Genomic DNA, 26,022 nt, shown 5'->3' with positions numbered 1-26,022 from the left:
GTATTAGAAACAATTTCCAATGTATTCATGTGAAATTATTGTCAAATGATAGCACCTTTTGGTGCACAGTCATTTTACCTGTGAACAACTCCCAGGGGCGAGGGGAAACCCTCCCCATATCAGCTTCCCCCACCCAATATATATATATTCAACTTTTTATATCATCGTGCAAATGTGTTAAATTTGGTACTGTTAGTATTTTTTCCTTCTAATCCATGATGGTTTCAAACCCAATACACTTACAATGAAGTATGTTTCCGTGATGTCAATTTTTCTAAAATTTGGAAGTGCTTTGTGTAGTCCCTTTGGCGATTAGTGCTACATTAAAGAGCTGTCTAGTAATCCAAAACGGAATGAAATGGTAAATTTAAACATATAATGTAACGGGGACGTTCTTCTACATCATTAATCCCAATCTTCTGCCAAATATTGGTCATTCATACAAAAATGGGGACTATAATTACCTTAACCCTATTAAAAAAATATGACAGAAATGATGTAGAAACTGATAAATCCACCGTTTATTCCTAGAGAAACAGTTTCTTCATTGAAGTTTGATGTTATCTGGGGATTTCGTCGGCAAATTATCTAACTTAAGAAGATTATAAGGGATTTTGCTGTATTTTTGCAACAGAGATAGCGCTTTCGCGCAATGAAAATTAGAGGGCGTCTCGGATGGTCCTATTGTAGAGTTCCTTTTATAGAGAACTCTATCCTTGTTCAGAGCGGTATATACGGCTATATCCTGGTTCAGAGCCGTAGGCCTATATCACTCTATATACGGATCTGTCCTGGTTTAGAGTTCCTCTATAAAGGAAGTCTATCCTGGTCAGAGCCAAGGCTCTGATCCTGGTCAGAGCCGTATATTTAGACGGCTCTGATCCTGGTCAGAGCCTTATATCTCTATATAAGGCTCTGATCCTGGTCAGAGCCTTATATACGGCTCTGATCCTGGTATTGTAGCAGCGCCACCTGTTGTCCTCTTAACTTTCCATATTTGGCTCTCCATAGTATTGCATCATACCGATGTAGCTTGCTGACGATGCAGCGTGAAAAAATAGCAAGGGTTGATCATGCCGTTTTTTGTCCGATTTGTTTTACGTCTCTTAGTCAGAGTACAGCCGCCATTATAAGAAGTAATTTGAGTTCTCTTTCTATAGAATCTGCGTCTCATTGTCTAAATATCTCTTCCATGGAAACTTCATTATAGTTTGGCTGCAAAGGAAGTATTAATCAACCTATATAGAAGTAGCGACCTTTTGTAATGTATCCGCTCGCAATGGAAATAGCACTTAGTGGAAAAGTAAATGAAAAGTAATTCACAAGACAACAAGGTCAACTCTGACTATCTGTTTCTTACAGTATATGTCATGCTTTGACACAGGGAAAATCGTGTTACTGGTATTTGTAGTGGTAGCCTTACAAGTTATTTGGCACGAAGCTGTCTCCGTCCTGCTCATGCAAGATCAACCAAATTGAAACATGAAAACGGAACTGTGAATGGTATCTAATTTTTCACCACAAATTTTCATAATATGGAAGCTCATGTCGGTCAACAGAGTAGAAAGTAAATAAGAAAAAAATCAGAGTCGCAACTAGCCTGGGCCAAGGCTAGGCTTATACTACTGTAGCAAGCAGTAAATAGTACTGCACGTAGCATGGACACTGCGAAGTTCGGACACCTAAGCCTTAAAACACCCCAAACCTATAACTTTCTTTTATTGACAAATATTTAAGTACCAATTGCTTGCACACGGGTCATTTTGGAGAGAAAATAACTGTAGCTTCGTATTTGTTCGTGAAATTGGCTCTTGCCGTAGGTTGTCATGGTGAAATCGTGTATTTCTTAGGGGTGTCCGAACTTCGCAGTGTTCCGAACTTCGCAATACTGACTATGCTAATTGATACTAGCAGTTGTACAACTTGTAGTGGTAGTAGCACAGGCGTCAGGTACGTTGCTTTGCTATATTAGTGCTCAGGCTAGGCCTAGGCTGGCTATACTATTTATATTTGGGACAGCATAGTATACCACTAGAACTTACTTTGACAAAATCAAGGTTAGCATAGGCCTAGACTAGACCTTCGTATCGAAAGCTATGGCCTAAATTACAGTAACGTTACACAACAATATCATGCTATTTCTCAAGCCAAAATGCCAAACATTGGGCCCTCTAACTAACTTTTGCAATGTATTACCTAGTTGTATGCTACATCTTCTTATTATAAAATTACGAAAGGCTAGGCAATTTATGTAGATCTATATCATCGCCAGTATTGATGCAGTTGTAGTACATGACAGTCTAACTTTTCTTTAATGAGTGGAATTTGTCTAAACTTCACATGTTCATTCTTACAGGAGTTACAAATACATTCTTCAGGCTATGTTAGTATAAAGCAAATATGACAAGTGCAACAAGAAAGGCTTTGGCCCAGACAGACAGAATAATTGGGATAGTTTTTCACTGATATCTTTTCATAATTCTTATTGTTCATACAGATTTGTTGTCAAGGTTTGGTTCCTAAAGTTTCTATCATCTGAAGACCAGCAGTACTTCTTTTGAAGGATGGCTTTTTGTCATAAAGTGCAGTATTTTCAGACTAAGTTGTCCAGGTGCTACCAAGGAAAGAACAATTTCACTTTTCGATGTGGACAAGTTCCCCTACTTCAGAAAAATGTGATTTTGACCAAATCCCATGGTTGGCGTAACTGTACTACATTCAGCAGTTGCAATATATCATCACACCATCAACGTTCCATTCTGCCAAGAAACACTCCATTGAGGTCATGTGAAAGCTCTCAAATAAGGAACATTTCCACCAGCACTCCGAGAACAAGAGCAGCTGCCTTTCGATCTGATCTGAAACACTGTCAGAAGATTGTGGTAAAGCTTGGCAGTGCAGTAATAACCCGGGACGATGAATGCGGTGTTGCACTTGGGAGATTAGCATCCATCGTTGAACAGGTATTAAGAAAGTACCAGAACATGAAACATGTTCCTAAACAAGGAAAACAGTATTGGTAAAGGAAGGCTCTCGTAATGCTATGAAACTGCACAAATTTGTTCCATTCATAACATTAACCGTGGCACTTATGAGCATAGTTTGTAAATTATGACCTTCGTATTTGACAAAAAAGGTGAGAAGTTGGGGATTTTAAACTTTCTTGATTCTTAGATTAGTCGAATAATCAGAGATTATCCTTATTGAATAGTCAATTATCTATTAGCATTTTAAACTGAATATTCAGATACTGATTATGCAGATACTGATTGTACTAAGATGTAACTCAGAGCAGTTTCTGTTTGAACCATTATGAAAACTTCTCTTTCAAAGTGATGATTTGGTGCTCTTATATTTTCTGAAGTATTTAATCCAGACATAAAAAAGCCAAAGATCATAATAAACTTATACCTTTCTTTTATTGCTAAAGAGGAACTCATTGATATAGCCAGCCAAACTTTTATTCATTTTTAGGGTAGAATGTTTCCAATGTTCTTCATATGCAAGACTAAAAATTGGGACAATGATGTCAAATCTAAAAAATCAAAAAGAGAGTCATCTGTGCTTTTATTTTAAGTATGGTTCGCTTCATGCGTTACATGGATTATTTTGATCAATAGAAATGCCTTTGCAAGAAACTTGTTTGTAAAACCAACGGCATTAGTTGTTTCCTTCATTGTCTTATCATCGTCATCACATATGTGACAAAATGGCAGCTCACCCAGCCACTCCCTATATAGATATATTATATGTAATGTACATACATACTGTATGTTGTAAGTCAGTTGGTCGTAGAACACTTGGTAAATACTGCATATACTTGGCTAAAGTTGGTGATCTCATGTCTTTCTCTGATAGGTGTCCGAACTGCAGCAGGCTGACCGACAGATGCTGGTGGTCACAAGTGGTGCAGTAGCCTTTGGCAAACAGAGGCTACAGCAAGAAGTCATGTTATCTCAGAGTATGAGGGAAACTCTTATTCCATCCAATGAAAGAGTAAGTCCTGGTATAAATTAACAGCCACAGTGTCCACGTTTAGGATAAGGTCAGCAAGACATCTAGAGTCGGAATTCAAGACCACTTCGTGTCCATTAAAATTTTACCATAAAGAATGAAATTAGGTCATAATTTAAATCAGGATTGCAAATTATGAAACACTTTTAATGAAACACTATGAAAGGAAGAATACTTGAATATGATTACTGGAACTTCAAAAGTTGTTAAATCCCTTCTATATCTGAGCAAATGAAGAAATGTCTTTTATTACAGTTTGTAAGGCTACAAACTTGTAGACTCTGAGTAATAAGGCAGTGGACAGTGATGGGAAAGTGGGTTAATGGGCTGCAGTGATAAATCTTACCAATTTAAAGTTTTATGTTACTAGGTGGATTGAGTGCATATCGTAAATTCAGAAGAGTCTGTAGTACTTTAGGTATAAGAGCCTAGTGTGCAGTTTACAGTTAATGTTCCCAGAAAAAATTAGCAAAGAATCAATGAGCTTGTTATCATTCTGTTTCTTTCTAATTGCCCTCAACAGAACATGTTTCTTTACTGAAAACTTTTATTGGCAACCCCTAATTTCTGACAATGAATTTTGAATGTACATTGAGTGTAGTTTTAGAAAGTCCTCATTAATTTACTATTTCAATTTTAGTAATAAGTGTGAAGCATATATCATCTTTGTGTTAAATTAATAATGTTGTGCAATTTTGCCCTCTTTAATTTTCATTCCCAGTGGAAATGTTTGAAGTTCAATATTTAATCACAAATAGCAGTAAAAATACTGGTTAAGATATGTACTGTAATGACAATGACAAAATGTAATAGAGTGTGCATGCCAGATGCAAATATTTGTGATTCTTGAAATTGCTTTTTCGGGTAGTTGTTCTCAAAGAGGTACTTGCCGGCATATTTAAGTACACAATCAGACAGAAGTTGATGTTTATCAGATGTTGGCCCTAGTACATATTTAAGTACACAATCAGTCAGAAGTTTATATATATCAGATGTTGGTGCCAGCGCATATTTAAGTACACAATCAGACAGAAATTTAGGTATATCGGATGTAAGCTCCAGTGTTAATGGCTATTAGTATTGTAGGTAGTTGCAATTGAATAGATACAAGTGGATAAAAATAAACCTTAAGAAAACATTACAAACTTCATGCAGAGATATTGAAATTGACCACATTGAGATATCACTGTTAAAATATTGCATGTGCATGGGACAAAGTTTTGCATGGATGGAAAAAAATAATAAATCACAAACATTTTACAGTGCCATTCTCATTTCAAGTAGAGTTGGTGTATCCAGCTCCTTTGGCACTTTAACATAGCTCCAGGACTAAAATGAAGGATCGACAGGTCTTGGATTTTGAAACGGCAGAGTCCCACAGCAATTTTTCTAGTTTTTGAAAGGAAACCATGGTACTTTATCCAAAGTGTTAGGAAACTACAGGAATAACAGAAAACAGGAAGATGACACTTTTTGTTCTTTCTGGACACTTTTGATTTAGCATCGACAAGTCACAGTTTTTTGATTGAGATGATTATGATGGCACCTGTGGCAATTATTGCCATTGGTAAATATCTGAGCAAGTGATAGGGTCAGTGATGGCAAACTGCTACTAGTGCTGTATATTACTTATTACAGAACTAATGAATAGACTTCTGACCTTTGATTACAGTTCCAGTCTCTGCTGGATCCCAGAGCTTGTGCAGCCGCAGGGCAGAGTGGACTTATGTCCATGTACCAGTCAATGTTCTCCCAGTATGGCTTGACTACTGCACAGGTAATTAATGAACAACCAGTCAGTCCGTCTCATAAGCATATGCTCTATTTTAAGTGACTCTTCACCCTTTGACAGGAATGCTGGGGGCTTTCTTTAAACAAACCCTCATAGTTTCAAACTGTTTTAGTCCAATGTCACATAGAGCCCTGGATTCAAACTGGAGGGGGGGGGGGGGTGACCCGAAAACATGTTTGATGGTCGCCACAAAAAGTTAGTAAGACAAGAAGGGAGACAATCGTGAATATTAAATACTTATGTCGCAAGATGTTCATCATTTTGGAATTTAGTACCCTGAATCAAATAAAATCTCTCATCCGGGGGGGGGGGGGGGATACCTCCTCTCAATAGACCCCAGATCAGACCACCACATCCCCCAAATGGAATGTCACCAAGATGATGACAGTTTTTACATTGGGGTCACCTAACACAAAAGGGATATAGAGGATAAAGATACCACATGAGCCTGAACAATATAGTAATATTTTATAGCTACGAGAAGTAACCAAAAATACCTTTTTCTGTCTTTTCTTTTTTGGTGTGTATACTATCATGTGTTCTTTGGCTGCATGCTTTGGTGTCCTACTGGGAAGCTAATAGAGCCTTGTAGAAATAATGAGGTTAAGCTGTGAAGCTCCATTCCAATTTATCACTTACCATTTGTTGTCGAGCACTAGCATAAAGAGTTACAATTATCGTACTGCAAATAGACAGTGGATAACACATCAAAGCACGGTGAACGTAGGATTAAGAGAATTTTTCCCAGAATTGGTTTCATGGTTAACCTTTATAGGGACATATGAATATGATATATATTATATCATACAGACATTTGGCCCTTTGGCAATGCCAGTGGTAAACGTCACTGTTGATAGCAATTTGAAAATGCCTTGACTGTCTATGTAACTTTGACACTTCCCTGTTCGAAACTCTCAAGGTGTTAGTCACCAAGGCAGACTTCCAACACGATTACACTAGGAGTAATCTGCGGGCTACCCTAACTGAACTGTTACGGATGAAGATCATTCCAATTGTGAACGCCAACGATGTGATTGCTCCACCCCCAGAGGCAGATATGGATCTCCATGGGGTAAGGAGCCCTGGGGTAAGGCAAAGACCTTTAACGTACCTCCTACACATTCATGCATCATGTATTGCAACAAAAACTCCATGCAGGCAAGCAATATTGATAATGTCTTTGTCATCATAATATAACTGTAACAAATTAATAATAAATATTTAAGAAAACTTAGTTTGTGACTTAACAACTTGAAGTTAGGAGACAATTATGGTGATATAATCCAAAAGAGTGTAAACAGAAAATGAAAATGAAGTCATTCAAATGATCTGTTGAATATAAAAGTCAGAAGGGTCCTGCTATACTAGCTAAGGGTTACAGTTGAAGCCTAGTGTCATTGCCACTGTACACAAGATCATTGTTCACAAGCATATAATATGACAAAAGATATAAGTGCAGTTTTCTTTAGTTTTTTTGATGCATTTGAACAAACTCTTATGTGATCTAATATGATGATGGCTGGCTTAATACATTTAAAGAATCACTGGGTGCTTATTTGGGGAAGGAAATGGTTTTTAACTACCCTGTCCTTTATAGGATTTAATAATAGTAATAATAATTTCTCTGCATTAAACACATCAGACTGCCATATTTTGTGTGATTGATCCCGAAGATGGCTCTAGCATATTGTACAAATTTCTTATCAAACGTCAATAATTACTTGCTCTAGTTGACTTCAAGTTAACATCACCTCAGGCAAGGTTAAAATGAAAGAGCTACATTGCTTAAGAAGCAGAAGGGAAACACTCTTTGTGGGATCTATAGGTGGGAAGCGTTGCATGAACATGTGCCAGAATATAGTTTGTAAAATTGGTTTTGTTTACTTCACAGGAGATCAAGATTTTAAGTGCAACTAGTTTGATACACTCAAGTTCAATGACTGGTTGGGTCAAAAAGTCAAAAACACTAAGTCAGTTTTTATTTGGTGCATTGTTATCATGGAGCTCATATTCATGCCTACTTCTCTGCCTACCATATTAAAGTCTTTTAACATTGAAGTTTGTTGTAGCTAAGACATACACTATTTCTTGTATCAGTGTATCTGTTTTGTTGTTTTTCTTCAGATTGTGGTTCATGGTAGCCAACTGACCACTGAGTGTTTTCTCGCTCATTTTAATTCCATCATCACAAATCTATGCTCTCCAGAGGTCATTTAACATAATTATGTATCCATTGTATCGGATGTTAATCTAATGTAGCTTGTCTGGAAGCCTGAGATCTGTAAGGAAAGAGTCGCTCATTGTAACTGATGATATTTTTCATTATAGACTAATATGATGATGTTATTTACTGACACGCACCTCTAGTTTTAAGACTAGTACTGATGCATAATATGAGCAGCTTTATGTAGGAATTTTTAAAGGAGATCATGTAAAGATAGAAAATGACTTCATTTGAACATAAAAACTGCAAAACCTGAAAAGTAACATTCATAAGTCAATTTTCATTGCAATGCCATTATTATTCCCTTTAAGTTACATGATTATTGTTTCAACAAAATTAACAGTTACAGTATTGGACAACCTTTTCAAATACCAAACACAAATTTGGTTTGGTGTTTTTTTTTTTTTTTTCATTTAAAGCAGAACTATATTTGGGAATAAGTTCTTTCTAATTGTTAGACTTATAGATTAATTTTAAATAATTATGTCTGACATGTGGTTGATGTATTTTAAAGTATTTCCTCATTCATATTTCTACTTTGGTGAACTATTTTGTATATGAAAATCAACGTTTTTGCTTTAAAGTGATCATATTAACATTATTTATCCATATGATAGGTCATAAGCATCAAAGATAACGATAGCCTTGCCGCTCGATTGGCCGTCGAGGTGAACTCCGACCTGCTCATCCTCTTGTCTGATGTGGATGGTATTTACAGCGGCCCACCGGAGGAGGAAGGATCCCGGCTACATGATGTCATGTATCCCGGTGACGTTGTTGGCATCAAATTTGGAGGCAAATCGAGGGTCGGACTCGGAGGCATGGAATCAAAGGTATTATACTTGGCAGTGGTGAAATAATATTAGCATGCTCTCAAAAGGGATTAGACGTGTAGATGAAAATTTGGGATTTAATTTGGCAAATATCTGACGAGGGAGTGATCATGTCTATTTTTCTTCAGTCCTAAAATTGATCTCATTTGTTGTGAGGTTTTAAAACTGATGGTGATGTGTAATGAATTTTTTATGACCAAATTTGACTAATATCCTTTACTTAACAGTATAGGTTATGGTATTAGTGACATGACTTTAAATCTGGAGTCGTACCATCTGGTCGGTGATACCTAGCATCACCAAAATGAAGGAAATTACTTATAGAAATGTATGGCAAGTAACCTTTACTCTAGCTATGTGCTATACTACATGAAATTGATGAATAAATAATCAGACAAAACTCAGTGTAACCTTGGTATGATACTTGTATTGACATATTTAAATTAAAGGTAGTAGAGTTATCTAGACTCCCTTAAAAAATTCTTCAGAATTTAAAAACCATCTCAAAGATTGTTCATAAAAATGAAAGATGTTCAACCTTCTAAGTTACACATATTTATTTTACTGTGTGTCAGGTTAAGTCTGCGGTCTGGACCCTAGAGAGAGGCTGTTCGGTCGTCATTGCTAACGGCATGAAGAAAGATGACGTCGTCCTAAACATCGTTAACGGCCGCAATGTGGGAACGTTTTTCACCGAGACAAAGCCTGCGGGCCTTGCTCCAGACATCCAAGCTACCAGAGCGAGAGATGGTGGTAGACTTTTGCAAAGTTTGACTCCTGAAAAGGTAAAATACAAAAATATTAGACAAAAAGTCTCCACTTGTACTGTTGTAATTTCCTCTGCATCTTTCATAATTTGTTATTGCTTCAGCTTCATTTGCTCATATGCAGAGAACTGGCATGTTGACAAGTTTATGAGCTTTGTTATGTTGTTGGTACCTTCATCATGACATCACAAAAGCAGAATATTTATCATTGTGTGTTTTCTTTTCCTGTTTCTCGACAGAGAGCTGAAATAATTAATCGTCTGGCAGATCTACTCATTGAGAGGAAAGAAGTGATCCTGACTGCTAACAAGCGTGATTTGAACAGAGCTCGAATGAGTATGTCTTTACACTGTGATCCTCATTGCCATTCATTTTACAAACAGAAGTAGCATGCAGAATCAACAGAATTAGAGTATAAAGCAAATTTAAGGAATTTAATATCTCGAACATTGATGTGTTCCGCCATTGAAGCATTTATGTCAATGTGATGGTAGGCTTAACAGAGACAATGTCATACATTTGACCATATGTTGTGTAGGTCTGGACTGTTTAAGCCTCACAGTCCATATGTTGTATAGGTCTGGACTGTTTCAGCCTCACAGTCCATATGTTGTATAGGTCTGGACTGCTTCAGCCTCACAGTCCATATGTTGTACATTTTTGGACTGTTTAAGCCTCACAGTCCATATGCTGTACAGGTCTGGACTATGTAAGCCTCATAGTCCATATTTTGTACAGGTTTGGACTGTTTAAGCCTCACAGTCCATATGTTGTACAGGTCTGGACTATTTAAGCCTCACAGTCCATATGTTGTACAGGTTTGGACTGTTTAAGCCTCAGAGTCCATATGTTGTACAGGTCTGGACTGTTTAAGCCTCACAGTCCATATGTTGTACAGTTCTGGACTGTTTAAGCCTCCCGGTCCATATGTTGTACAGGTCTGGACTGTTTAAGCCTTACAGAGCAAAAGCAAAGTTGTGCCATTGAAAACAACTGCTTGAATTGTACATAGTTGGGGGGTGTGTGGGTTTGACAAGTTACCAGTGACCAGGGGTTAACTGTTACAAAGTTGTGTCAGAATGCCCTTGCCTCAATCAATACAAGACTGAAAACCTTGAACTTTAACCTTTTTAAACCATTTATCGTAGTAAGTAGAGCAGACAGGCCTTTGTATTCTTGAATTCACTTGCTAAATTCCCATTCTGGCCAAAAATGTCCTTGTTCTTTGATTCTCTTCATTTTTCTTCTTTTATATTCAAACAGCTTCTATGGCTCCACCAATGGTAGCCAGGTTATCATTAAACGAACACAAGTTGTTGAGTCTAGCAGAGGGTCTGAAGCAGATTGCTGCTTCCTCTAGTGACACAGTTGGAAGAGTAATAAGTAGGACGTTGGTTGCCGAGGGAATGGTGTTGCGGAAGATTACGGTTCCGATCGGCGTCCTCATTGTCATATTCGAATCTCGTCCGGACTGTCTCCCTCAGGTAAAGAATTCCCCCTAAAAGACGGTTTTTTTTCTCCAAATAGTTCAAGTTGAATATTTCTTTTCAATGTTGTTCAAAATGTACTGTTTTTTATTGATGAAGCCAACATATTTTTCCCTTTTCAAATGAGTTTGAAAATATTTTTGTATCCAGACCTGTAGGTCACTTCCTCGGATGCAACACAGAACTGGATCGGAGATCATGACAATGTTGTGGCCTCAAATATAAGTTTTATAATGCGTTACATATAATTTGTAAAGACACATGGTATTGAATTATATCCATGCAGGGTTCTTTTGCTCATATGAACTTTAAAAGAACATGCAGTGATTCAGTTGTTAAAATTTAAAAAAAGAACAATGGATTTAAAATCAATAGATTAACAGTAATATTTTAGGCCTGCACATCATCAACAATTTAGCCTTGAAGGAGCATACCAGAGAGTTTTTAATATTTGGAAGCTGAATATCTTGAAAATAAGAACATCTCTAGCACTGAAATTTTTCCTTTCTCGTGGCATATACTGTGATATATCAAGGCTAAAATTCTGCATACGGTCAGCCTTTTAAGTTTTCTGTGTATTATAAAAATGTCTTCATCCATCTAACGTTGAATCTTTGTCTTGATACCACACATTTATTTTATTACCCATTTAGGTTGCCTCCCTGGCTATCAGTAGCGCGAACGGTATCCTCCTGAAAGGTGGAAAGGAAGCCACAGAGAGTAACAAGGTGCTCCATTCACTAGTAGAAGAAGCCCTTGATTTACACGGTGCCAAGGATGCGGTGCAATTGGTAAATAACAAAATGTTCTCAAAGTTTATAGTAATCATTAGTTTGCTCTCATACATTTATAGTGTCAATTGGCTGTTTTGTTCATGGAGTGAGATAGGAAGTGGTTGGCACAGAAATACATAGATACGAGTACGACCAATATCGTCTGGCACAAAAGATTGCAAAGCTGCTCTGAGAGGAATAATTTTTAAGATGTTTCGTTCTATACACAGTACATTGTTGCCTGATTATTACATAAATTTAATCTATTTGTTGGGGAATGTAGCGAGGATGCTCAGGCAAATGAACTATTCCAACTCACAATCATGTTTCTTACACTATCATAGTTTTCAATATATTTTCTGCTACATCTATCCATCTACTACAAATACCTGTAATAGGTGCAAAAGTTAGGGATAACATTCAAGTTAAATACACCAAGGAAAAAAATACAAAACTGTTTGCTTGATTTTGAATGAGAGATAAAAGGGAGTAAAAAAGTTAAAACGAAATGATTGGTGGTCATGGTAACTCTTTAAATTCTTGATATCAAAGATCAACACGAGAGAACAGATTGGAGATTTACTTCAATTGGAAGGACTCATAGACCTGGTCATCCCTAGAGGATCCAACGAAATGGTCTCTCGGATCAAGAAGGAGAGCAAAGCCATCCCAGTCCTAGGCCATGCTGATGGCATCTGCCATGTTTACATCGACAAGAAGGCTGATCCAGACATGGCGGTTAAAATTGGTGAGATTATCAATCAGTCAGTAATCAGTCACTATGTTGACCCACAAATGTCGTTCTAAAATCCACCCTTTAGTAAGACTGCCGTTCATTATTCGCCACTGGCCACTTCTGCACCTTTCAAGGTTATTAGTCTGGAACATTAGCCTGTGTGTTACGTAATCAATTCGCCAAGCCTAGCAAAGGGAACGAGCATGGAAAAGTCACTTCCTCAGCTCAAATTTCCCCCAATCTACTGCGAGAGCCTATTCAATCCCGAGGCAAGTAAACTGTTATGGCAGTGGTGTTAAAGAGCGCATTTTCAAATGTCAAAGCGATGGTCCGCAAACTATGTGCTGTGAACCAAACGTGGGTTGCAAAAACCGTTCGGCAGGTCGAAGGATTTTTTGTCAGGTTTTTAGAAAAATTTATCATTCCCTGGCGTGCTGATGGAGATTAAGATTATGGCTTTAAGTTAACCTATATATTGAACCTCTCGAGAAAGACGAATGTAGAATATCCTACTCCTATAATGTCTGTTAAAACCTTGATATGCAAACTTTCGGGTGTAACCCTGTTCAGAGTCGCCAAAATTTATGGAGGTCAAAAAAAAAGCCGGAAAATTCAGAAGAAACAACAATTTTTTTATACTTGTGGCAAAAAATGTGGGAAATACTTGAACATAAAGTACTTCAAAAGTTGCTAAGTGTAACACCATTTTGGGACTACTCTCCCATAATCATACAAAAAGGCCTCCTTCCGATAGACTCCCATCCTCAGGAGACAACATCCAGCAAACAATGATGAAAATTAGGGTCACCAAGTTGAATAGTTTGACTACCAGAGTGTCAAGACTCATTGTTTTTATATTGGACTCATCTTACAGTGCGTGATTCTAAATGTGACTACCCTGCTGCATGCAATGCCATGGAGACGCTCTTAATTCACAAGAATCTTCAAGATACCCCTCTCTTTGATGAACTTTTGGATATGTTACGAGCCGAAAAGGTAAATAATTCCAAGCAATATTCACCCCAAGTATGTTGTCTGATTAATGCTGTGTGTCATGCTATGTGCAACATTGTTAAATACAGGATATGTAATAACAGGTTGTGATGATCTAACCCTCTATACAAATTTTAGTTGTTAAAGCTTCCATCGTATTTGATGATGCAATCTTTCAGAAATTTTTTGTTGCTTGACTTTCTCCATATTGATGTCTTACTCATGTGGGATTATGTTGTTGAATAGATTAACCCAGTCTTGAATGCTATTCAAAAACTAACAGAATCTTAAAATAATAATTGACCAAGAAGACAGTTACTTTAGGATGTTGATCAGCCCCATGTGTATGTGTATGGGGGAGAATCAGAATGGCTTGTTAACTTACACTTCACATTGGGTAGCTATCCAATGTAGTTTTCCAGCTCATTATGGTCTTTTCAAAGTTTGGGAGACTATCCCAGCATATATTTGAATAGTTTTGGTAAAACAATTCCAGCATATATCTTAATAGTTTTGATAAAAATTCAGGCAATGATGGACACTATAAGACATTACAATCAATTACAAATAATGTGACCTTGCCATTTTGACTATTCTTGTTCTAATTTTGTTAGGTCAAAATTCATCCAGGCCCAAGGTTGGCATGTTCCTTGAAGTTTGGTCCAGCTGAGGCCAAATCTCTGAAGGTTGAGTACAGTGGACTGGAGTGTGCTGTAGAGGTTGTAGATGGAGTGAACAGTGCTGTTGACCACATCCATAAATATGGCAGCTCACACACAGATGTGATAGTCACAGAAGATGGTAAGCTAGTCTTAAAATATGCTTTTCTAATTCCCTTTAAGCAGTCTCTACTTATGACAGGGTGTGGATATGTCACTCAATATCATTTATCATAAATCATAAGTGAGTGTGGCAGTCCACAGTCCACACCCAGCTGTGATTGTCACAGAAGATTAAAGTTAGTGTTCAAACAGTTTGTTCTTATAGCCTTAAGTATACTGTAGTTACAACAGGGGGTGGGTATGCCAAACATTGTCATAACTGTGGCCATTCAAACACAGAATGGGAGTCTTATGACATTTATAGCCCATCCATTTATTTTTTTCTTGCTGCTGTCTGATGATAGTCACTCTGAAACAGTGTTATTTTGGATGTACTGGGTGCATGTGTTTTGTTATCACACTTGGTATACATCCCAATTAGTGACTTTGGAAGAACCTTAGTCAGTCAAGCAGACAATTACACACCCTCATCGAGGGAGACCTATACCCCATGTGTAAACAAACATCCATCCATAAGTGTGTGTATAGTATCACACAATGGAAGATGTGTTACAGTGAAAATGTTGCTATAGTAACCACCCCTCCCATATTTAAAAGAGCATTGTGAAGTTATTACCTCATAGCTGGGTGAAGAGGAAACCATCCATGAAAGAATGATCTTGTAACACAAGTTTTGACAAATTAGAAATGTTACAGTGTATGTGTTTACATACAAGCTTGTGTAAATATCAGTATTTGGGCCTTAAAGTTTTGATGTGCCCATTCTTTGAGGCTGTGATCAACTATAGGAAAAAGACTTCCTCGTCATGATAATGAGACTGCCGGCTACCAAGGGGAATTGAGAGAGATCATTTAAGCTGTTAGGCTAGGTGTGGGACTTAAAAAGATTGTTGCGGTTTATAGGTTGGTACGGTTACAGTAGTTAGGTTTGCCTGGTATTATTGCAGTGTTGAAAACATGTGACACGATCATATTGAACAATTTCCTTTTCCTTTTAACAGAATCAGTTGCTAACCATTTCCTGGAATCTGTTGACAGTGCTTGTGTTTTCCATAATGCCAGCTCAAGGTTTGCTGATGGGTACAGATTTGGTCTCGGTAAGCCAAACACGGTCTGGCTAGAATCAGTCGTAATTCTGGGATTGCCCCATTAATTTGAACTGAAATTCTCACGGCAAATAATGTCACACATATAGTAAAGAAATGATATTCCACACCGTTATTTGAAAATGCCATTTCGATATCTTGTCCCTAACTTGAGAGGTATGGTCGATTGCATGTGACCTATTCTGACTGGTTAAACCATGCTTTCCTCAAGGAGGTGGATCACAGTATGCAGTCTGTGGTGTCATTACTGTAGATGGTCTTCAGAACACTTTACTTTCCCAGTAAAATCTTCTCATTCATTTATCCTTGAACCCTGATACATTATATTCGGAATGTTGTTTTAGCTGTTAATGTGTAGTCCATCAATAATGCAACTTTTCTGTAGAAATATTACTTTCCTCTAAATGCGGGAAAATGTTATATAAAGTAAAGAAACAAAGGCATATTTATCTCAATTGCCATGGTTACATCACTCACTTTGTTGTTGCCAGATGCATGCACAAAATATCACCATTTTGAAAACTTCAGTTATTTTGTTGAGCAATCATTGTCAGCCCCCAGCATATCCCATTTAAGGCACCCTCCTGGGATGTTAGGTAGGACTCCAGGGGGTCCGAAGCTACAGGCATAAACAATTTATTTCCTGAAAGAATTAGCCCCATTTTACAGAGCTGGTAAAGAGGTGCAAATGTTTTGTTTTCAATTGCTAATAGGTGGGAGCAGTGGGAAAAGGTTAAGAAACACTGCTTTTAAAGGGTTTATTCTTTACCATCTCATTCCAGCCATAATTACTTCAATTTTAATTCAGCATCTATTGCTCACATTCTTGTCATGGAAGTTTAATATATCAGCAATACATGCAAGCTTCTATAATTGTTAGATTATCCTTGAATAAATAGTTTTGACAAAAACTAAACCTCAATGAAGCGGCTATTTTTAACCGGTTTCTTGATTTGGTTCGGGTCAACCTACAGGTGCAGAAGTCGGCATCAGTACTACTCGAATTCACGCCAGAGGTCCTGTCGGCGTCGAAGGTCTCTTGACCACAAAATGGATTCTGGAAGGGACAGGAGAATGCGTCCAGGATTTCTCCCAAGTTGGAGGTAAAACGTATCTCCATCAGAAATTACCGTTGCACGCTGAAGTAGAGGCAGAAGAAGAAGGAGAAGGAACAACGACTTCATCTTAAAGTTAATTTTGTCAGTTATAATACTTAGTATATTGTCATATGTGTGGGCATTTGGGAAAATATCTTCATCAGAAAGTTGCAAGAGTTTCAAATGAATGAAACACTACCTTAATAGAAAAGTAACATTTAGTGTGTGATCCCCTGGTTCCAAAGACTTTGTAGTTTCCTTCATGTTTTCGTTGAGGTAACATAGTACTAAGTATTGATGTCTGTTGTTATGTCACAATAATATCATTTGTGATTAAACTGAGAAAATGAAAAGTTTGATTTCTCGATGGCCATCCATGCATTGTCCATTTAGGAAAATAATCATAATGTGTGTGGTTTGGTTTATATTTAATTTTTTTTTTTTTTTTTTTTTTTTGAGATTCCATCAATGAAGTAGTCTGTGTTCTTGTTTGGCATCATCAACGTGGTGTATGCCTAGAAGAGTGATTCTTGGAAGCTGAAGTAACCCTTCTTATTTTTACTGTTGTTACAAATTATATATTGTCAGTCTTCGCCATTAGTTTCCTGGTTGCAAATCTGACCTTAGTTTGATGGGTACTCCGCAATTTGATAGTGAGTTTGGAAACAGAGCAGAGAAATTACTTTGTTAGTCTCTCAGCGAACATAATTTAGAGCAGGGTATATACATTGCTTTCGCAAAAAGACAACTTTGTTGTCAAAAATATGGAGACTTTTACAAATGGAAGAATTGATATTCAGGTTTGTATCCAGGAGGTATGGAGGAACTGAACACCCCCATTTTCAACTGCGAGAGTCAGCTAAACTCATAGTTTTGTCAACTAGTAGTGACCAACTGGATGTCTCTGTGCAGTGGGTTGTAAGGTGCAATGCTGGTACAAACTTAACCAATATGATATTTATTGTTTGTGTCATAGTAAACAATGCTGGCATTATGTTAGTCTTATTTATTTGTTTTCTTCACTTTTAGTAGTGTTTTTTTTATTTGATTTATGTTGTTGAAGCAATGTTGATGGTTTAGTTCCTGGGTACGATGCTTTATGAATGTTTTTCAGTATATTAGCAGCTTTGCCAAAAACTGCAATATTGTCAGTTTCATGCCATTTATGTTTTGTGTCAAACGGGCAATATGGTTGCCTTAGACACTTATCTCATTATCTTCTTTGTTAGATTGGTAACCCTAATAGCATATTTGATTTTACTTAAGATAGGGTGATTGGGGGGGGGGAGTTGAGGTGGGGATAGGGTCAGAGGGATAGATTCTGGTAATCCAACAAGCAATAGCTTGAGGCTCTTGGTGTATGAGGTTGATGCTTAGTTTATACCCACTTGATGGAGAAATGTCATCAAATCAAAAATGGAGAAACACAGGATTTGTTAAAGTCCAATTCAAGGTAGGATCCCACTGAACTTGTAATGTCATAGATATTACAAGAACTTTTCAAACAAGCTTTAAAACTGTCTTCAAGCCTAACCAAAGACAACTGCTTTGACTAGTTAGTGATGGCCACCTCTCTTGTCCCTTACCTTTCTCTGGAGTTTGTAGGTAGTTTAATAAATGAGCACATTTGCTTCCATCTTGCTTGAGGTATGGTAAATTCCAAATGTCATCCGCACTGGACCCAATGGAAGCTTGCTACAATAAAGGTTTCCAGGAAGGGGTGATCTCTCAGAGTATTCTTAAGACTTTGAAGAGTGGTCATTTAGTTGAGGAAATGCCTGAAGTGAGTGTACATACTTCAAAAATGGTGGTTCATGTTGATTATGTGTGGCCTATATTTAACACTCTAGCATAATCGGAGGCCCAGCCAATAGCTCCCAAGGCTACATGATCTTACAGTGTAACTGGATCATGGCTGTCAGTCTTCTTTGGAAGGGCTTCTGAAAATTTGTAAGGAAACTCACAAATATTTTTGTTTATTACTCGATTGGTTGTACATGGTGTTATACGTCTTGAAGACGTTGAGAAACTTTCAAAGTTACATCATCAATGAAGTATGAAATTGTGACTTGATCCATTTGCAATTTCAGAGCTGTTTAATTCCTATCGATAACTGCAGCTGTAACTCTGGATGCATGAAGGTTAGTTTTGGTTGTTTTCATGATGTTGTTATTAAATGACCAGGTGCTTTTTACCAGAAATGTAACAAATCACTACATTTTATTATGGTAGTCGTGTTGTAGTCAGTGATTTTACCCGACCTGAAGTACTGTATTAAATCAAGGGGAAAAAAGTTACAGACCTGTTTGAATCACCTCGCTTGTTTACAACACTGCTTTTTACTGCTTGTTTGTTACTGCACAAGTCACTGCTTATTTACAACACTACTTTTTACTTTCTCAAGTGGGAGTGAAAATATAAATTTATCACTAAGGAAAATTACTCCCTGTCGTGTTTATATATATATTATATCCAAGCAAGGTAGACTTTGCACAAGGAAATGTTTTTCTTCCAAAGACTTGCAATAATAGAAGTGGAATGAAAGAAAGTAGTACTTTCATCTGGGTATGCTGTGGAATATTGGACAATTTGAATATGAACAGTTAGCTCTTGTTCACTTAAAACGCATTGAGAGGGAAAATATACAACGTTGTTACGCTATGAATAGAACAAGTTCTATAACATGTCGTTTGAGGTTCTGTAAATAGCAGTTACTGATCTGTTTGTGTATGGTTTGTTATTGTTATGTACAATGGTATCCAATGTATTACATTGTAATAATCTCATTCTAATTCTTGTGTACGTAATGTATAAATTAATAAGCATAAATAATTGTGAAGCAGAAGAAATGGGACACAAATCTATCGAGGATTGGATTTTCCCTTTCCTTGGGGGTGGGGGAGGTGGTGATGCATATAGTTATGTAAAATTTTCTCATTCCAGCCAAGTGGTAAACACTTATGTTTTTGTGAACGTCAGCCTTCAAATGTAATTTGGCCGTAAAAGGCTGTTTCAAGAAATTTTAAACCTTCCCCATCTGGAGGATTTTTATGAAGCACAAGTTGTCCAAAACTGGGATTTAACTGAAGTATTTCTTCTCACAACATGTTCTGCTTGCTTCTTCCATACCAGGAATGTTGAATTTGTTATGTTTATTTTACTTTATGAGGCCAAGTTCACTAGTTGATAATCAATATCTGTTTGCTCAAAGTAATTTTCACCATTTTTGGTCCTCTGCTTTATAATAATTACCTTACCAGCACAATAGAATGATTCCTGTATACTTCTTAAACACGCACAAACTGTTGAAAGCATCTGGTGCACATTTAATGTGGATAAGGTATTATCAACACTTCATGTAGATGAACAGGCGATTCAGTCGTCCTTGAACTGACCAGTTTTGCACCTTGTACATGGCACAAATATCTTCCTCGGAGTGTATTGTTTCTAGTTGTTTGTTAAAATGATCAAGTTAAAAAAGTTTGCACTTTGAAATTACTTATTGAAAACTAAGAAAGCTGTGGGGAGGAGAACAAAGGACATGTTTTTCATTTGGTTTTTGAATTTATGATTCTAAGTAGTCTGGACTTGAGGTAATGTTAAAGTTGTGTAGATAAAGCTGCAAGTATTTGAAACGGTGCAGGTAAATTAAAATGTGCTGAAATAAATTTAACAAAAAGATGATATTTTCTTTTCATGTCATGTTTTTCAGTTTGCTTACGAGCAAACAGCATCTCTATATGGTCACTTTCATTGAAACTTTATCATGTAATGTTTATAAACATTGATTTGACAATACAGTATCTGGTTATTCAAGTCATGAAGATATATCTACCCCAGGAATAATCAGAGCATTACTACAGATTCAAAACAGGCACACATCCTGAGACTGTTTCATATTCCAGCAGGTTAGTAACCATCCCCAACAGATAAAGCAATAAAAAATTTCAGGAGTTGGTACACATCACCTCAGATGTGAGCATGTTTGTCTTACTTTGTCCTGACATCTCAAAAATAGCTGAAAACCATTAATATAGTACATGATAATATTTGTAAATCTTGAAAATGTACCCTTGATTTTCATATTACAACTAGACATAAACTTGTTTACAATATAAGTCAGTGGTGGGGACAAATTTGATGTTAGCAACCTGAACCACAGTAAAGTTTTGTATCCAATCTACAGGCCACAACACTTAAGGATGTTCCAACTCCTGTGGCAAGAATGGATATATATATATATATATATATATATATATATATATATATATATATATATTTATATATATATATATATATATATCTATATATATATATATATATATGTTAATCTCCTAGCACAGGAAAGTCCAAACCTTCCAAAGGTTTCCTCTACAGAGTCTACACACAACCACTGTTTCAGTTGATTTATGGTTTAATGAAACCATCACTCGGATAACTAAGGGTGCCACTGGCCTCATCAGTAGGGTTTTGAAAACTTTGTGGGCCACATGAGTCTGGGCTTCAGGCTACCCACTTGTGGTATAACGACTGTACAACAGTTTCCACTCTGCACCTTCCTTATGATGAAAGCCATATCTTTAAGATGTCGAGCAGAACTGACCCAGTCATACCAAATATCATAGGTGAGGTAAAAATCTTTACAGCAGTATATTTACATATTCAGTCATTCACAAGTCAATTCAAGATTGCTTTGTAACATTTGCCTTGCAATCATAACCTGCACCATTCAAGATCATCAAGACACTGTTTTTTAGACTTTTCACTTTAGCAGTGAGGCATGATTCCATCTTCCATATAAAGAGTCCTGAATTTGAGCCTTTCATTGGTGGTTAACATCTTTCAAGTCTTATTGTGACATCCTTGGACTGGACATCCACCATCCGTTGAGTTTGTTGGGTGTTGTATTATCTGACGGAGCTGAAAACAGAAAACTCTTTGGAAGTGAAAGTTGGCATTTTCGTAACAGAGAACTGTTCTTTCCTTTTGCCAAACACTTTAATCTGTCGCATGTGAGTGTCTCTGCCATTCTGATGGTTAGACAAGGCAGCAACCTGCAGCATGAATGTCCGTAAAGTACTGCCGTTGGAATTTTTCAAGTCTATGCAGATCCAGCCGCATGGTTCCCCTATTTCCCTTGTTTCGATTTCCTGCAGGTCATGGAAATTGTTACCTGCTCGTATGGAGACCTTGTTTGGGGTATAACTTTCGTCCGATTTGAAGTCGGCGTAGATAGCGATGCAGTTGATTGTGGTCTTCCTTCTGAATTGGATGTTAACTAGATGAGGCTGAGTCCCATCTGATTGCCAGTAAGTATCTAGAATATACAAAAAGCAACATAATTAATTTCTCACTGCTTAAAGTAGCTGGCTGCATAAATTTGATTCTATACAAAACATCTGGAGAGTTTCAACGTTAAAAATAAAACCAGAAAGTGATTACTTGCCATATAATTTGCTCAAAATTCCAATAGCGAGTGAGTTAAATTTGTCCAAGAAGTGAGTGGAGTGAGCCAGAAAAGTCTATATTGTTTACATGGCGTTCTAATTTGATATGAATTCTAGCATTCATTCATTCACTATTACAATGATACTTGAGGAACTAGCACTTTGTCTATCTGCTTGCATAATGCAGAGTTGCAATGTAGTTCTACTAACTAAATTTACTTACAATGATACTGTAGGAACTAGCTCTGAACAAACCAAATAATTTTTTAAGTTCTTTACTGTTATCTCATGTAAATTCACCTGTGCTATTGTCTCGTAATTGTTTAATCCCAAAGCCAGGTTTGCAGGAAGAAAGAGACCAGACAGCTTGCTCTCCAATCTCTTGTAGTCCAGATGTATACTCATCCAACTCCTTCTGACTTATTCCAGTTGAAGTCATTTTATAACCACTGTAATATCTCAAGCAACTACAAAAAGAAATGGCACTGTACATGTATAAAAGCTTAATACAGAGATAATTAAGTATACTTCTTGACCTGTTGTTGTAGGTCACTTTCTTGGCTTTGGGTGTCTTCTACTACTGTATAGTTGCTCTCAGCTCTGATCCCTTAGGATAAGAATGCCCTGGTCTACAAAACCTTTTGAGCTGCTGTACTCTGTTATTTAACATCTATGCAATTAGTCACTCAATGTAAGACGACTAGGAAATATCATCAAATTTGTTAAAAGGCTCAGACTAATTTCAATTTTACCTGTTTGGCCTTCCATTTGTACTAGAAACAGCTTAAACATAAAACGTGATTGTATACAACTACAAACTATAATTCTGTATTTAAAGGGTGTGAAGACTCGCGCAAAGACAACGTCTAATGCCGGTAATCTGACCTTATTTCGAATGAGGTGTAACAGAAGTGTTAGACACCACCATCGATCCCAGAAAATACACACACAGCTTGCTACCATCGGTAATTAGACACTAGTGTACAGTCAGTACATACAGCTGCGGTCAATACTCACAGCACAGTGTATAAACGATATAACGATGGACATCTCAGGTCCAGCCAAAGATAACAAGGTATTACGGGTTCATTTCTGTCTGCATTTTGTGGTGACACAAACAAAACGTCACTTGCAAGCAATAGAAAGTTTACTTTTTCAGATGGCCGCACACGGCTTGGGGCGAGTCTTCAATGCCTTTAACATGGAAAGATCATTTTGACCTGATTTATATGAAACAAGTTCTACAGTAGGTAGTTGCCTTCAATTTTTTTACTTTCATAAATTAGATTTTAATCTTGGACAATACTTTTAAGCCAGATGGCAGATAGCCTTTGGATGATACCTATAGGCCCAAGATCTATAAATGTTTTGGATGAGAGAAAATGTTGAAAAGCTATGAAGTTTACCATTTTACTACTTGAGGTAATAACTGCCTATTAACTAGCTTCACAAATCGACAAAATAAATTTAATATCCCCATTAGTATTACTATTAGCCTCTACACTAATCAAATGGTTGGTCTGAACGACCAAACTATTAGCCTACTGTAAAGATGACTTTATTCGTCAACAGTTTAGTAAATCTGGTTACCAAACATCGCTGGTGACATACCATTGACTGAGGTAAACATGAGATTGTTTTGCCTTTCTTATCATGTACCTCTGTCGTGCGTATCTCGCATAACAGGTTACAACAGTAACTGACTAGGAACGACTCCGATGTCACCTATTGTAAAATTAATCTTCGCATGAAACTTAGTTAAATATCACTGGACATTTACCCATTCAAAACCTTCCTTAATATTTAAGACTTCTCTCTTCTGCTCAACTGAACGACGAGAACATGGTGGGCTGGTCACTGAAATTGGATGACATTTCTCACTTACGAGTTACGGTTTGATTTTGTTGCGAATTTCAAAATGAGCTCATTGCAGGTATGTAGCACAGAAATATTATTTATACACAGAAATGTATACATCTGTCTTGTCGTTGCAGCAAAATCTGAGCCTGGGGTACCCTGTGGAAGTTGCCGATTGCGACCAGACGGGACACCAGCCTGCAGGCCTATTCCGAAAAGCCAAAAATTACTGGTGAAATACACAGGCAGTTCTCACCTCATATTTTTGTACTTAAGGTTAATGTCAACAATAAAAAATTGCATGCAACGTTAGGAGTAGCTTACTTTGTGGTACTGGTAGGCTAAGGTTTCAACCCTGTGAATTATTAGCTAAGTAGACCGCTATGTGGATGGGTTTCACGAATCGACAATAAACATTACAGTACAAAATTACTTGCCATCATTTTTTTCTGTGGATGGCTGAAAAGTTATAATTATGCTGATCTCACAATTGTTTTTTCTTGCCTTTAATAAAGTAATTAATATTTTACTGTGGTTTGATTGCTGGGATTAGGACAGCTTGAAATGGGTAGCTATACCCTAACTTAGTTAGTCCTAGACCGTAGCCTAACTTCTAGGCTAATCCTAAATTAACCAATTGTAGCAGGATGGGCATAGCGTTAGCGATCCAAACATTGACAAAACGTTGCTCAACGCCATTCAGGCGATGTGAAAATTGCATCACTACAGTAGGTAATTTGTATGTGTTTCTATGTTGTTTTTGTTTGATACAAGCATTGCTGTAATTGCCATATGTGATCACGGAGCATGTGTTGTATCTGTATATAGATGTGTATTATTACGTGTGTACCGAAAAGAGAAATACATAAGATAATGCTGTTCCCTATTTCCTTATCCACAAATTCAGAGAGTAAATCGACAACAGTTTAACTACTTAATTGCCTTCATTTGGAGTACTCAAAGCTGTCACAGGTCATAGATCACTTAATCCTTACATAACATGGACAACAGAAACCTATCATGTCATTCATGCAATGGTCAGGGAATGATTTATCCAGCATGCAAATGCAACGATAACTGACAGAGTCTTTGTGCATGGAAGAATACTCTATTTCATTATTTTGTGAGAAATGAAATCATTAATTACAAAAAACTGCCACACAATTTGTAAATACTAAACCCACAAGTTGTTTTAGCTTTCTTTAAAACTCCAGTCATTGTATACTGTATTAGTCTGTATATATACAATAAGCTTAGAAAACCACAGTTCTGCCACAGGGAATAATTTATCCAGAAACCACACATATGGTACCTCATAAAGGATGAAGTTCAGTCTTCAAAATTTAAACAATGTATTATTCCCCTTGCTGGCCGGTGATATCATTTGTTGATTGGCAGTTGAATGATCATGTGGCTTGATCAGAATTAACATAATTTCAAATTGAACAGCTGTCCTACTTGCATGAGTGAACAACACAACAGTGAAGAGTAAACAAGTGACTTGAGTTGATTTGTTCTGTGCCACAAATTACTGTGTAATATTCTTTCAGAATAAAATTTACGTATTTATCTAACACAAATTTGTATGTCAGTAATTTGTAACGAATGACCAGAGATGTGAGTTGGACCAATATGTGTCTTGTAACTTACTCTGCATTTTGTTCTCAGATTTATATATTAGTCCTTCGATGATAAGTTTTTTCATTGGTCAGTGTAAAAGTTGACCAACCAGTTCATTGTGAAATAGAATGTGACAAGTATACAGTACCAACTTTACTGTAGATGTACTTGAAAATGTAAGTTTGTGAGAATTTGAAATATGTGATTGTCTGGAAAGAGAAACTGATACCAAATACAAGTGGTATTGTCATGGATATTTGGTCTATCAATATGTGCAGCAGACTGGAACATTGTGGAGTTTAGAACGGGTATGGTATATCAAACCATATTGTTACGGACTAGCAACAGGAAAAGCATGCAAATAACTCAAGTACTCAGGTAGACAAAAATGGAAAAGTAGTGTCATTTTTTGGTTTCAATCAAATGTAATTCTCCTTAAGTCACCTTCACAGTAAAGGAAAAGGAATATGACAGTCTCCTGTAGGTTTATGTTA

At 36.9% G+C, this 26,022-nt stretch overlaps 3 protein-coding genes across 10 annotated transcripts in view; 2 read left to right on the top strand and 1 right to left on the bottom strand.

Moving 5' to 3' along the window:
* The first annotated feature begins 1,032 nt into the window (after positions 1-1,032).
* LOC139967562 (delta-1-pyrroline-5-carboxylate synthase-like) lies at positions 1,033-20,288 on the top strand. Of its 3 annotated transcripts, none has more exons than XM_071971491.1 (15): positions 1,033-1,136; positions 2,498-2,963; positions 3,859-3,996; positions 5,687-5,791; positions 6,726-6,878; positions 8,648-8,863; positions 9,439-9,648; positions 9,870-9,966; positions 10,894-11,114; positions 11,771-11,908; positions 12,443-12,638; positions 13,501-13,622; positions 14,234-14,420; positions 15,403-15,498; positions 16,482-20,288. In XM_071971491.1, exons 2-15 carry the CDS (start codon positions 2,565-2,567, stop codon positions 16,694-16,696), a joined length of 2,493 nt encoding a protein of 830 aa, XP_071827592.1. In that variant the 5' UTR covers positions 1,033-1,136; positions 2,498-2,564; the 3' UTR covers positions 16,697-20,288. The 3 variants fall into 3 exon arrangements, with proteins under 3 accessions (XP_071827592.1, XP_071827590.1, XP_071827591.1); XM_071971489.1 differs by having other exon boundaries at positions 6,726-6,893; XM_071971490.1 differs by lacking the exon at positions 1,033-1,136 and adding an exon at positions 1,483-1,503 and having other exon boundaries at positions 6,726-6,893.
* On the bottom strand, positions 17,011-23,972 carry LOC139967567 (anaphase-promoting complex subunit 10-like). The gene is made up of 3 exons (XM_071971504.1): positions 23,832-23,972; positions 22,352-22,518; positions 17,011-21,921 (listed from the first exon to the last, which is right to left on the bottom strand). The coding sequence occupies exons 2-3, from the start codon at positions 22,488-22,490 to the stop codon at positions 21,512-21,514; spliced, it is 549 nt and encodes a 182-aa protein (XP_071827605.1). The 5' UTR covers positions 22,491-22,518; positions 23,832-23,972; the 3' UTR covers positions 17,011-21,511.
* The window catches only part of LOC139967564 (phospholipid phosphatase 5-like), a 15,068-nt gene continuing 12,898 nt past the window's right edge, over positions 23,853-26,022 (top strand). Inside the window, exon 1 of one of the 6 annotated variants that reach the window (XM_071971496.1) lies at positions 23,853-23,984. The gene's annotated coding sequence lies outside the window, so the exon portion shown is untranslated. The other 5 variants (XM_071971493.1, XM_071971494.1, XM_071971498.1 and 2 more) reach the window with 5 other exon arrangements.

Source organism: Apostichopus japonicus, chromosome 5, assembly GCF_037975245.1.
Source record: "Apostichopus japonicus isolate 1M-3 chromosome 5, ASM3797524v1, whole genome shotgun sequence".
NCBI classification, from domain to species: Eukaryota; Metazoa; Echinodermata; class Holothuroidea; order Aspidochirotida; family Stichopodidae; genus Apostichopus; species Apostichopus japonicus.
Note: the sequence above shows the minus strand (reverse complement) of the source record. Positions and strands in the feature narration are given on the sequence as shown.

Coding starts and splice junctions, on each gene's coding strand:
- LOC139967562 (XM_071971489.1), top strand. CDS start 2,565: ATGGCTTTTTGTCATAAAGTGCAGTATTTTCAGACTAAGTTGTCCAGG. Junction 6,894..8,647: donor ATGGGGTAAGGAGCCCTGGG/GTAAGGCAAAGA, acceptor TCCATATGATAG/GTCATAAGCATCAAAGATAA. Junction 14,421..15,402: donor TGTGATAGTCACAGAAGATG/GTAAGCTAGTCT, acceptor TCCTTTTAACAG/AATCAGTTGCTAACCATTTC.
- LOC139967567 (XM_071971504.1), bottom strand. CDS start 22,490: ATGACTTCAACTGGAATAAGTCAGAAGGAGTTGGATGAGTATACATCT. Junction 21,922..22,351: donor ATTACGAGACAATAGCACAG/GTGAATTTACAT, acceptor TGTATATTCTAG/ATACTTACTGGCAATCAGAT.